Here is a 13,972-nt window from a genome sequence, read left to right as displayed (position 1 = left end):
CAGTAAAATGACTATACAGTGTTGCAAACATTAAAAAAAAAACTAAAAAATATCTATTTTTTACGCGTGACAATCGAAAATCTGATCCAAGACTAGGATTTTGGTGACTTCCATTAAAGTGCCAATATCTCGAAAATCATCGATTTTTTACTAAGGTCATTTTATATTTTTCTGGGTGCTTATGAGTTACTCCATCAGCCCCTTCAGTATTGTCGTTGACTTTCCGGACACCCTATCCTGTACCCATCATACTATACCCAACAAAAAAAAAATAAAAAATATACATCCATAACATTTTAATATTCTCCATCTATTAATTTTCAGCTAAACAACTATGTAAATAACATTTTTGAATTTTGGAAATTTCATAAATGGTTTAATTCCTGTGGGTAATTTGTTATACTCTTTTGAAGCCTGATGTCTGGGATTATAAAGTTCTTTGTTGCTAAATTCCTGATAAATAGTATTTAGTAGTAGTAAATTGATTATGAATATTTCATTATTTTTGATTTTTACTTATTATATATTATTATACATATCTGTCTCAAACTCATATACAAGATTTCTGTAGGTGTTAACTGATAATAGTTAAATAAGACCTACAATATTTTTTTACTACCTAAGTACCTAAATTCCTTGAAATTCTATCTCACCATAGGAACCCCATACTGGAATCAACTATCGAAGATGTGATATAAAATAAACAATTTAAATATTTAATTTGTTTTCATAGGATAAATAATTAAATTTTTTAAATCTAAATAATTTCTACGTCTATATACAGCTGATTCGTCAGCTTTTCAGGTGTCTTGTCTCGCGACGTCGACGTTAGAAATATTTATGTTGAGCCCCCAGATATGGGAAACCTCAGTGATGAAGATTCACACAATTCAACACGGCGAGGAGGATGGGGGAGGATTCATCGACAATCTGTCTAGAAAACAGCTGGAAGCAATTGTTGAGGTGCAAATGTATGGCGAAGAAGCAGACAAGGTGGAGGATGACGACATCGAAGAAGATGCAGTTCAGACGATGGATATTTCCCAGGAAAGCAGCGGAAGTTTTATCCCACAACTCTACCTCTCGAGTGAAGAAAATGGATCCCTATGAGTCCCTGAATTGGATAACGGTCGACAATCCCGCCAGTTTTCCAGAACAAAATTACGAACCATTCAATACGTTGACACCTGTCGAGATGTTCGAATTATTTTTCGACGAGGATATAAATAGATACATTCTAAACCACTAATGCACTACAGAAGAACTTTCCCGAACCACAAATATCCGCAGGAGAAGTGGAAAATCCTACTGGCTGGTCATATCCATCGTCCATAATCCCAAAACAAGGATTATTGATCGTTCAAGCTTTAGCCAATCAACGATAAGAACTTTTTATAATGCGCAGATCGCCCAAATCCACTACAAAATATATTGCCCTCATTTTTCTTCCGGAATATAAGGCAGTAACTAGGCGTATTTTTAAAAATGCTTGAAGGATGAAAGCAATTTTATTTAGACATCAAAGTATTTTATTTCAACTCTACATATATTTTTCACGTTTCAATGTCTCTATTTTTTCTCTCAGTTAACACAGAAGCTTGGAATTCATGGTATTTAATTAAATTAACGTTAGGCAAAACAAAATAAACTTTGAAACTTAGATATCAATTCTAACTTGAGCTGAATTACTGATTAAGGGCGAAATATGGGTATTTATTGGAAAAAATGCAAATATAGCAATGAAAATTGAAAACCGGATTTCGCCCTATACCTCTTTGGCTTAAAATGTTCGGAGTTAGAACAAATATCATCTCCGTCAAGGATTGCACCTACCTTCCGAATACCCTGTATAATAGTAGAGAGCCGTAGAGTGGAAAAAACAAAAACCAATGAATATAATATAAACATTCAAGTAACAGTTACATTAAAAACATAAAAGTTGAAGAATATTTGCAGCGATTTTCGTAGATGGCTCGTTCGTGGCCAAAGTTTCAGCATTTATTTAGATCATCAACAAAACTATTTGTTTATAAAAGTAGCTTATTTCAAGAATACCCTTTTTTAAGTATCCATGAAAATTTCTAATTAATTAACTGAATTTTAGCAAACGAAAATGTAATAAAAAACCCAGTTATATAGTTATTTTCGTATATAGGTATTTGAAATTTTTGGTAATCACGTGTGAGACATCATTCAAGGTAATTGATGATTTTTGTGACAAAATCCGTTTAAATATACACGGCAGCTAGTTATTATAACTTAACCGGGCAAAGTTAGACCCAAGTTGCACAATAAGTATTCTAGAAAGAAATAAATAAAACATTTAATAACTTTTACTCACTCCTCGGTCTCGCGATCTCTATAATCCCGTTCGCGTTCCCTATCCACTCTTTCTCTTTCGCCGCGGCTCCGGGACCTCTCCCTTTCTCTATCTCTCTCCCTGTAACTGTCTGAATAGTATCGGTCCCTTTCGCGTTCCCTCTCCCGATCTCTGTCACGTTCACGTTCCCTACTTCTTTCACGATATCTGAAACAAAATTTAGATAAATACTTTTTAACGTTGTAAAATTACTAGTCGAGTCGCCGATCATAGATAACATGAGGAGTGACATCGATTTGATGTTGTTTGCAGTTTATGACTCATGAATGACAGCTAAAACATTTTTCCTGGTTATAACGATAGTTATTGGTATGAAATTAAAAGTCACACAGATCTGTATAAGGTGTAGGAAGTAGAAACACTAAATCAATTTTTTTTTTGAGTAATCAATCTCTTCTGTAACAAAGTACTATCGTACCGAAAAAAAACTGGGACAGCAAGATCGCCTAAATCTCTTGGTCTATTAGAATAATATATTTTGATGTTGTCAAAGTTAATTTAATTTTGTGACAGCCACGTCAACAAAACCCTTTTTTCAAAATGCCTGCATTATCTATAATAATATACACTCGTCTGAAGAAGAAGAGTTCCTATAAAAAGAATCGCAGAAGAATTGGGCATTAGTAAAAATACAGTTTCCTTAGCTAAGGCAAAATTGCAGCATATGGAGCTATTTTAAGAAATCCAGGTTCTGGTCGACCAAAAATTTCAAACGACATTTAAGATAGAGAGTTAGTTGGCTTTCTAAGAAACAATCCGTTTGAAACAGCAATAAAGGCGAAAGAAGACACGCATTTTCCTGGTTCTGCTAATACAGCTCGTAGTAGGATAAGAAATTCGGAAATTAAAAGTTGCTGTGCAACAAATAAAATATTTTTGTCTGAAGCAAACAAACAGAGAAGATTAGAATTTGCCCATCAATATGCACACCAAAACAACATATGGGAAACGGTAATATTTTCAAATGAAAAAAGCTTTCAATCGTGCAATCGTGCAAAAAAATGGCAAAATCCGCGTTTACAGGTCTTCTAATACCAGATGTGATGAAATATATGCACATAAGACCAATCAAAGTAGACGTTTTAGTATAAACGTTTGGGCCTGGATTAGTTTTAGAGGACCAGGCGTTTATCAAATAGTGCAAGAAAAGCTTAATGCCTTAGGATATTGCAATATCCTGAACAATGGTATGATGCCATCGGTTGGTGTAGTCTATGAGCAAGATTTTATCTTCCAACATGATAATGCTCCTATACATACAGCCCGTACAGTTCAAAACTATCTAGACGAAAGACGAATTCAAGTTTTACCGTGGCCCTCGAAAAGCCCTGATATCAACCCAATTGGAAACGTTTGGGGTAAAATGTCAAAATATATGTATAAAAAATGAATTACGCCTAAAGATAGATGATGCATGCGACCAAATAACCGACGAATATACCAGAAACTTAATTTTAAGTATGCCACGACGTTTGCAAGCTTTAATTGATAACGACGGTGCGCTTACTAAGTATAATTTTTTACTCCATATTATCAAAAAAGGTATTAGTTAGTTTTGGTTTATTTATAAAATGTGTTCCAAATAAAAATAAATATAGAAAAATAAAAATGTTTTGTATCAATATTATTATTTAAATATGTAATTATTAAGACTCCGAAAATTCATAATGCGTAAATACACATACCATACCCAAGGAATGCGATTTACTATAATAGACTAGGAGACAATTCCCTACCTAAATTTTAATGTCCCAGTTTTTTTTCTGCACGATGGTATATAAATCATGATTTCTTTCAGTACAGCAGAGGGATTCTAAAATCACGACTCGATCTCGATACGATCACGACTTCGACCGTGATTCAGTCGCAACGAGAATGGTGATTCCAAGTATTCGATTTGTTTTAAGTTTGCTGGAATATATTTGGAATTTTCCCTAATATTTGACAGATGGAATATATATTATTCTATGATAAACAACACATACAAATAATACTTAGGTTTTGATACATAAACAGTTACTTACGTAATAAATAAGGAAAAACATATCGTCTCTTGTAGACGATATACTCGAGCGTGTCGTTCAGGAATCGTCAAAAACTAGGCAATCCGCAATACACTCACGATTGAAAATTTTATTTAGAATCAGTCATATCGTGTAATCGTGTCGAGTAGTGATTTTAGAATCCCTGTGCAAGTTTCAGGAAAAAATGTGTTCCTACGGACCTTAATAATTTATCAAGTAATCTTGACAAAGGTCATATAAGCCATATTTTAGCGAGTAAGCGGCTATAAGCGTCTTTAAGACATCTCATTCTAGCGATCAAGTCATGACGTCACCGTATAAGCCGCTTTAAGCGTTTGTTTGCGGTCTCCCGAGATTGCTAATAAACTCTATATGTCAAAGTCAAAGGGAAGCTATACAAATAATAAATATTGATATCAATTTTTTGATATTTTTTTAGAGTTGAGAAGCATTATATTTCTTATTATTAGTTTAGTATAGACAGTTAAGACATCCAAACCAAATAAAAATGCAGAAAAGAATAAATTATTAGAAGAGCGAATAGATTTGCAAAAAATACAGTGAAGAACGTAAAGGTGAGGTTGCACGGATATTTTTTTAAATTGATTTTTGATTAGTTTGTGTTTATTTCTGTGGAAAAAAATATGAGTGAGGTTGTGTTTACGCCAGTAACTTTTTTGTTTATTGTATTTCCTCTTGGGCAAATGTCTGCTCTTTATAAATGTTTTCAGGGCGAAATTAATTTGTATTTTGTTACAATCTAGATCTGATCCTAAAAATGTATGAGATCGGATTTAGATTAAAAACGTTTTGAAGACTTAGATGAATGGGTGTTTTCATGGTTTAGGTCAGTCTTCAAAACGAATGCAATACCGATATAAGGTATAGCTAATATTTACTAATATTTAGACTCTGACAACTGTTAGACATGACGTTATTCGAGCGCAACTATACGATGACATAACGCTTAAGATATCGTAAGGCAACCGAGTAAGGCGCTTACTCGCTAAAATATGGCTATAATTATAGCTGTCTTTATCGATTTATATAAGACTTTTTATGTTGTCAGTCATGGTGTGTTTAAAGCCATATTTGCAAGATTGGCAGCATTATACAGGGTGTCAACCAACTTCTATATTTCTGCCCCTGTATAAAATTTAAAAATTTCCAAAAACACGTCAAATTTATTTTTGAGGGAGACATTTTTCAGGTTAATTTACAATCAAATTAAAGCTAAAGGCTTTGGCAGGGGCGGACAGAACCTCTAAAGTCGAGTGATACCTCATACCTTCACAAAACTCAAACGAAAGGTTAATGCTTACTTAATGGCAAAGGCCTTTTATTCAATTGAGGACTACTTCCAAAGTGACTTCTTAGACTTAGTGTGCTAATATCTGTATTAATGTCTAGATGTAAGATATAGTGTGATTTTGTATGCATATTTAACATATCATAGATCTCTTTTGTGAATCATGTGAAAACTGTATAAAAATGAATTTTAAATAAATTTTATTTTATTTTAGCTATATCTGATTTGTAGACGTGTATACACATTTTTTATGTATTGATACCAATAAATATTTGAATTTGAGACATTCTTACCTGGCGTGACACACAAGTGATGTAGAGGGCTCTGCATTAAAGATGCCTAAAACGTCCAGTTGTGCAACTTCATCCAAAACACGACAATTTACTTAATTTTTTTGTTTGCAACCGAACCAGTTTCCATAAACTCAGCAATTAATTTTAAAACATATCTATGATTTAATTGACTATTAGGATATCTTTCGTTAAACAATGCTGCCGGTTTTCTTGCACATCTTTGACTTTCCTTTTCTTTAAAATAAGATTCTCTCTTTCTTTTAAATAAGAATAATTTCCGCTCTTTGCTCAACATTAAACACCATTTTTTAAAAAATACTTAGGAGCGCGCAACGCTCGACTTTTGTGAGTTTTTTTGACTAATTTGTCAAACGTTATTAAAGTGATTACCACGCAAGTACTAGTTGAGGAAATCTATCATGTTTGCTTGATTTTTGGTAAACTTTTCAATATAAGGGTCGACTATGTGGCATTTTTGAAAACGTAATTAAAAGGCCTTTAAAATGAGGTATCACTCAACCCCCCTTTTCATTCAAGATTTTAGAGGTTATGTCCGCCCTCGCCAGGAGGCTGCTGCAATTTGATTGCAAACAAACCTAAAGAGTGTCCCCTTAAAAATAAATCTGACGTGTTTTTGGAAATTTTCAAATTGACACCCTGTATGTATAAAGATGAATAGTGAGACAAGCCTGACCGACTAAATAACTGTGGACTACCTCGAGGGTCGCTCCAGGGGTTACTCGTATGTGCTTTGTTTGTATTGAGCTTAAAATTTTCAGGTCTATTAGAGCAGTATAACTTTGAGGATGATACAGTGTTGGTTGACGCAAATAGTGATCTTGGTAGGCTGGCTAATTTAGTAAATATCGATTCTGAGTGTAAAAATTGTAGTGCGGGTATCTGCCCCCGCTTCCCCTTTATGAGTAAGTAATTCTATTACGCAAAAATGAAAAATGAACTTATAATAAAAAATGTCTATGATTTTTTAACTTACAGTGACAGCGGACTACTTGAAAACAACGGACATGAAAGACAAAACGAAGGGAAAAAACTGAAATAACGGATTTTGTTTAACAAAAAAATCGCATCAAAAAAAGGGTTTGTAGGTTAAAAAATCCATGCAGGCGTTGTTCTTTGTCGGTCGTTGAGGATCTATAAGGAAAACTTCAAAACAAAAATGTAGAAGAGGAACAATTTGATTTTGCGACCAAACTAGAAATGCTAACAGAACAATATATGGAACAGGCCTCGTGCATCTAGGCTGGCTATTGATCCATATAACACAGAAATAACCAGTGTACTGTATCGCATTATTATTGAAATAGGAAATAAAATACCTATAATGTAGTGTACCTACTGGCATGTTCTTTGAGTTTACGTACTCTATAACAGGGAAATAGAGGGTATCAAAATTACCAAAATAAGTAGTTTTTTGAAATAGAACTGACAATAAAATTTGTTTCTGTCAACTTCAGCAACCTACAGCTTTGGCAAATTTAATTGACAGCTTTTGTTCATCTAATATAAACGAATATGCATTTATTTCAGTATTAGTTTCTATTTCCTGTAAAACTAAAAAGCAAAAAGTTTGCCGTCACTAAACGGATGTGAATTAAAACGTTACTTTTTCAAGTCAATTTTATGATTAGCGTATCATCGTGATATGCAGCAAACTAGCGTCAAGGCTTTCAGGAGAGTTCTATATGATAGAAGGGCACATTTTGAAAATAAATGCATTATATCTCAGTAAATCGTAGAAAAATAATGTATACATGAATGGCAAAAAAACAAGTTTTGGTGAGTTTGCCCTTATCTAACTTTGTCCCAGTTGATTGTACATCTTGTTCTCAGAAGGTAAATTGTAAAGAATTTAATTACCTTAATTTTCCGTTCCATACATTTTCTTGTACAACTAATAAATAAAATTCAGTTCACAAAAAACAACAAGGGAGAGAGCTATACATTTTTTTTAAACTTGCCTCATAGACCACGAACAATGACCCAGATTGACATGTACTATGTACTCTTCATGTATTATATAATATGACTGTACTATGTACATTCATATATACTCAACATGTTTTCTGAAATACCTGGACGAAGATCTGTCGCGTCTTCCTCTCCTGTGCGCCCTGTCCCTGGACCTGGACCGATCCCTACGGGAAGAACTGTAACTCTTGTCCTCTACCCCCCTTAAGGTGTCCTGTAATGAGCTGATCAAGATCTTGCATCTGTCATCGTTCGCAACCTTTGACTGTTTAATCAGCGAAATGGCGGTGACCAAAGTTTCGATGGCGCTCGCGTATTCGCCGGCCGCTGCGTCAGATACAGCACGCGCGATCGCCGATGACGATACAGTCCTGTTTCTTGACATAATATCCTCGAATTCCTGAAAAAGTCATATGATATAAGCAATGAAGGAACTATGAAATCTAAATAATAATATAAATCGACTTTTATTAATTCAAATATGTATTAACAAAAATTCATTGTTGGGTCAAATGTTGATATTTTGTATGTTGGATGTAAATTGTTAAATCCTCTAAAAATAAAAGCCTTTTAAATAAGTCACAAAAATTAAAAAACACACAAAGTTTTATTAAAGAATTTTAAATGAAAGTTATAATTATAAGACAATATGTAACAAATATATATAACAAACATTTATTTGTTTTAAAATAATAAACTTTGTACAATATACTATGCATATTATTTGTATAAGAAAAATATGGATTTTACTGTTTCTTTTTTGCCTGTTTAATTTGTTGTAGATATAAGCAATATCTATTTTTTTATTAATTATTTATATTTTGAGAGAAATAAAGAGCAAAAGATATATGTGGAACACATATGTGTGTCTGCTTATCAGTGCTAAAATTTTATATTTGTTTTGAATTAATAATTTTTTTATTCTTTTAATAATATAAAAATACAATGAATGTACTAAATATTAAATAAGGGCAAAGATTAGCTTTTCCGCTTAATCGTTAGCAATTATAAAAAACAAGCATTAAAAAACTATAAATTGATACAACATTCATTATTAAATACACTCTGTAATAATTATTAGATTACCCACCTAATATAAATTAATAAAACTATAAAAATGTAGGCGTTAGGTTAGGGGTTGGCAACATGCGGCCCTTTGCAACTTTTTGTGCCACCAAAGCACCACTATAATTTTAGGAAAATTGAATGAACTGATAGTGTGAGCCTGTCGAAATGTGGCTGGTTAATATATAACGATATATTAGAAGTTTTATATATTAGAAGAAGTTTTAGAAGCCAGAAAGTTAAAATTTTCAAGAATGGAATATTAATTCCGATCAAATCGTAGCTGTTACAGATAATGGGGCGAACATGGTAAAAGCATGCCAGGATTTTTTGGGGAAAAGTAAACATGTTTTGCTCATACTGTTAACCTTGTATGTGGACATTTCATTAAAAATACTGAAAACTTAGTTGAACATATTGAAAAAGTTTGGACACTTGTTTTTTGGTTCAAATGGAGTATTCATGCAAGTAATGAACTTCGAAAAGCACAAAAAAATAAAGGAGTTCTGGAAAGTAATACTTTAAAACTGATTTTAGGTGTTAGAACTAGATGGAACTCAACAAACTGTATGCTCGAAATAATTTTGGAGCTAGATCCTCTTATGGGAAATAGTATTTTATTCAATGTGAATGCTCCAAATATGTTGAATGCTGCTGAACTTGAAAAAGTTAAACAAATTTGTCAGTGTCTATTATCCTTGGAGCAGACTACAAAAGAAATAAGTGAACAAACATAATACTTTGACATAGACACATACTTAGACAAACATCATATCGAACAAACTCCAGTATTGCCGAGAAATTAAAAGCTGCCATTTTAAAGGAATTTGAAAAAAGATTTGGGTCAACAGAAAAATGTTTTTTTTGCCCGCAACATCTACAATTTTAGATCCTAAGACCCAATTGCTTTGGCAAACGTTTTAGATATTTGAAGCATGAAATTTGAACCTATTTCAGACCAAAAGAAAAATGATTCGTAATTTTCTTCTTCGGACCTTTCAGATAAACGAGATAGATTTGATCAAGCATTTGATTTGGGGGCTCCCCACAAAAATATAGCCCATTCAAACAAAAAAAAAGCGAGGGGACAAAACTGACAAGCCGTATTTGACAATGCCAGTAAGGCATCTAAAAGAAAATCCATTAGAAGTTGGAATGAAATAAAATTAGTCTACTCATAACTTACAACAAAAGTATCTATGTGTATTAGCAACTTCTGTTCCTAGTGAAAGGTTATTAAAAGCGGGGTTGATTGGACGAAAAATCGAAGTCAAAACTTTTATTTTTGGAATCATTTTGTTTAAAATGATACTATGACCATAAACTGTTATGAAAAAAAACTTATTATAATAATTATTACATAATACTAGGATTAATTAATATTCAAATTTTTCTGTTTAAAACATTTTGTATTTCCACTGCCTTTACAAATATATATCAAAAACGATATATTTTTGTAACAATATTACGATTTCGATGTATCCATTGAACCGACATATCGATATATTAAAATATTTCCGTATACATTGGTAGGCAAAAATGCGCGACAACAGCAGCTTAGTGGAAAATCTATTTTACTGCGGAAATTTAATCCCCACTCCCCAGTGAATGCGACGGCTATCTTAGCAAGTGTAGCATTTTTTCATTTAGCCAGATTGCTATTGTGCTAAATGTGAATTGTGCACATAAACACGTTCAAATTAAAAACCTTCGTTTCACTACAATACGTAATGAAAAATACCTGTTATTTTTAATTTATTGGTAAAATCATTCATATTTTATCTTAGATAATATGAATAAAATAATGAAGAAAAGAAAAATTAAGGAGAAAAATCGCGAATTTAAAACAAAAGTGGATTTTATATATTTTCTTATTAATAATTATAATAAAGCACTGTGCTTAATTTGCAAAGAATCTATAAGCGTATCCAAAGAAATTTAATTTGCGTCGTCACTACGGTACGAAACACAAAAGTGAATATGAAAGAAAGAAAATGTACTATATTACGTAAGACAAAACAAGATCTTGTGTACAAGCATCCTAAAAATTAAAAAATTCCAAATTCACTTTAAATTTCAAATTTCAAACAAACATAACATCAAAAACACTTTACCATAAAATTTACACACATTACCAAAATTAATAAATAAGTAAAGCTATCAATAAAACAGAATTTAGAGGAAGTAAATTAAATTATTTAATAGGAAACAAAACTAAAACACTAAAATGATGTCAGAGCGCAGGTCAAAAGGTATCATTAAAAAAATCGTCAAGGCTATAATATGCCCTGGATAATAAAAGTGTTTTGAATTTCTTAATTTCTAAAATTTGTCTGATACATAGAGGAACATGGTTGTAAATTTTTTGGCTAAGGTATATAAGTGAGTTCTTGGTGAGCGAGGATGTAGGGATTGGTAAGGGAAAATCGTTAACCTGGCGAGTCATATGACCAGTGTTAGAGGGAGGTTTAGGACATTTATGAATAAGAATAGCTGTTTCTAAGATAAAAAGAGAAAAAAGAGTTAGTATTTTTTGAGTAATTTACATCGGTTATGATAAATATAATTCTCAATTCAGATTAAATTAAATTAATTCTTTACAAAACAGACATTCGATAGATAGCGATCAATTGTGCTATAACAAGCACAACAATCCGTTATTAAAAAATGTAAGGAACAAAGTTCAGCATTAGTTAAAACGTCCTTACATATTTCGAAATTAATAGATGAACTTAACAAACCATTTACGGATAGAGAATTCATTAAAAAATGTATTTTGGCATATAAAATGTATTTTTACTTACTTGTTCACTGATAGGAGGTATGTCAGGTCTATGATCCGGCGGCGGCCCACCATAAGGAGGCTGCGACATATTCGATGGCGGGCCGTAGCCGTGAGGGCCGTGGGGCGGTGGTTGTTGCGGTCCCATCGGTGGCCCATGGGGTGGTCCGTGCGGCGGTCCTTGTTGCATCACCGGCCCCGGCCCGGGTCCGCCCATTTGCATCGGCGGAGGGCCACCGGTCGGCGGGAAGAAGGCAGGATTGACGTGGGGCGCGGGTCCCTGCGGTGGACCAGGCGGAGGAACCACTCCAGGAGGTCCCTGCATCGGAGGTGGTCCTCGAGGAGGGCCTTGCATCGGGGGTGGCCCTTGGGGGAACCCTTGTTGCATAGGCGGCCGGTTCCAGTCCGGACGCATTCCGGGCGGACCTTGTGGTGGTCCTTGTTGGGGCATTCGAGGCGGTTGTCCTTGGGGAGGTCCTTGAAACTATAATTACATTATAAAATCATCTTGGATAATTAACGGACTAAAGGATGTAAGTATATAAGTAGTTCCCCAAGCTCTTTTGTAGATTAATTTCGCATTTCCACAACATAAATGCTTTTCTTTTTTGATTTATTGTAATGTTTAAGTTATATTCAATTATTTCAGAATACACCAATAATTTGATTTAAAATTAGTGTTACGAGATAGTTTTACCACAAACCGAAACTCTCTTCGTTTCGACACGTGTTTCGCTAACGATGTTAGCATCTTCAGGAAAAGATTAAAACTTGAAATGTGGAGTTCTTAAGATTAACTTTAAACCTATCGTCATAACCACTGACCCGAGTAATTCTTTTAATTGTTGCTTTTTCTTTATTAAATAATTTATTACTTAGAGGAAATTAGACCAAACAATGTACCAAGAAATGCCTGCTAGCCATTTATGTTGAAAACAAGAGTACCTAAGAATGAAAGTTGGTTATCTGTTTCTTGTTCTAAGGTAAATTTAATAGATGGAAAACAGATATTGAGTTGTTCTATAATTTGATATTTATAGAAAAGAAAGTTTATATTAACAGCTTTACAAACAAAAGTATACATATCATATTTTCTGTGATTTTTCATATTCAGGATCATATTATTATTTAGGTAAGAAGAAATATGATTTCTAAAAGAAACTTGGTATGAGAAGCACATACACCAGTTCTGAAGCTTTTGTATTGAATAGGCACAATTTTTGCAGTGAATCAGAGTAAAGAATATCGCACTAGTCAAACAGGGATAGCACAAGTGTGTTGCATGAATAAAATTTTATCTAAAAAGCTAAACAATTTTTCATCACAAAGTATTCTTAGATGCATGTAGGCAATTTTGTCAAATTTTGTCAAACACAATCAAGGTATTATATAATCAATACGGTACATCAAGTTTTTGACCTCTTAAATTGGAAGAAATTTTATGAGCGTTCCTCCCGCTACCTATGAAAATAACCGATGATCTAGATGTTTTTAACTTTCTCCTGAAAACCTCTGTATATTTTGGATCTTGATAGAATTGCTCCTCTTTTACAAAAATGTTTTGATGTGAAAATGAGGTATAACATTGCGAATCATTAGCTTATTGATGTAACATTGAATGTTGTAAAGTTTTTTATGCAAGATTTCATATCAAGCAACATATAAAGAAAATAACAATGGCCTCAAAATAGAACTCTGAGGAACACCGGTAAGAAAAGGAATATAATTTTATTTTCTGGATTGAATAACCTTAAAGGTTTTACTGGGGAAGGAGCCTTATTAATAACTGTTTTAAGTATATATTTGAAATTGCTTGATAATATTTAAAGCTAAGTTGAGATGCAGGTTTTGAAAAACTTTTCTATGTTTTAAAAATATGTGACACAAGTGTGCAGCAAAAAAAAGACCAGTGAAATGACGCCGTACGGTGATGGGAAATTAAAACATTTTGATGAAAACGAATATTATGGATATGTGTAGCATGTTGCAGAAGACTCTCCAAATAACCAGATAATTAATAATATGATATAAAATAAAATTATACATGTGATACTTTGTACTATCTCTATAATTTATGATAAACGAAATGTCTTCTTAAATCTTAAGCAGTTTTTTTGCAGTTATTCTCTT

General features: G+C 33.0%; 1 protein-coding gene across 1 annotated transcript in view; it reads right to left on the bottom strand.

The window, feature by feature from the left end:
- The window catches only part of LOC126737283 (cleavage and polyadenylation specificity factor subunit 6), a 30,219-nt gene that overhangs the window by 5,396 nt on the left and 10,851 nt on the right, over positions 1-13,972 (bottom strand). Inside the window, exons 5-7 of the mRNA XM_050442111.1 lie at positions 11,865-12,326; positions 8,100-8,395; positions 2,342-2,527 (exon numbers count right to left, since the gene is read on the bottom strand). Of these exons, the coding sequence (XP_050298068.1) occupies positions 2,342-2,527; positions 8,100-8,395; positions 11,865-12,326 (944 nt within the window). The remainder of the gene's footprint in view (positions 1-2,341; positions 2,528-8,099; positions 8,396-11,864; positions 12,327-13,972) is intronic.

Source organism: Anthonomus grandis, chromosome 6, assembly GCF_022605725.1.
Source record: "Anthonomus grandis grandis chromosome 6, icAntGran1.3, whole genome shotgun sequence".
NCBI classification, from domain to species: Eukaryota; Metazoa; Arthropoda; class Insecta; order Coleoptera; family Curculionidae; genus Anthonomus; species Anthonomus grandis.
Note: the sequence above shows the minus strand (reverse complement) of the source record. Positions and strands in the feature narration are given on the sequence as shown.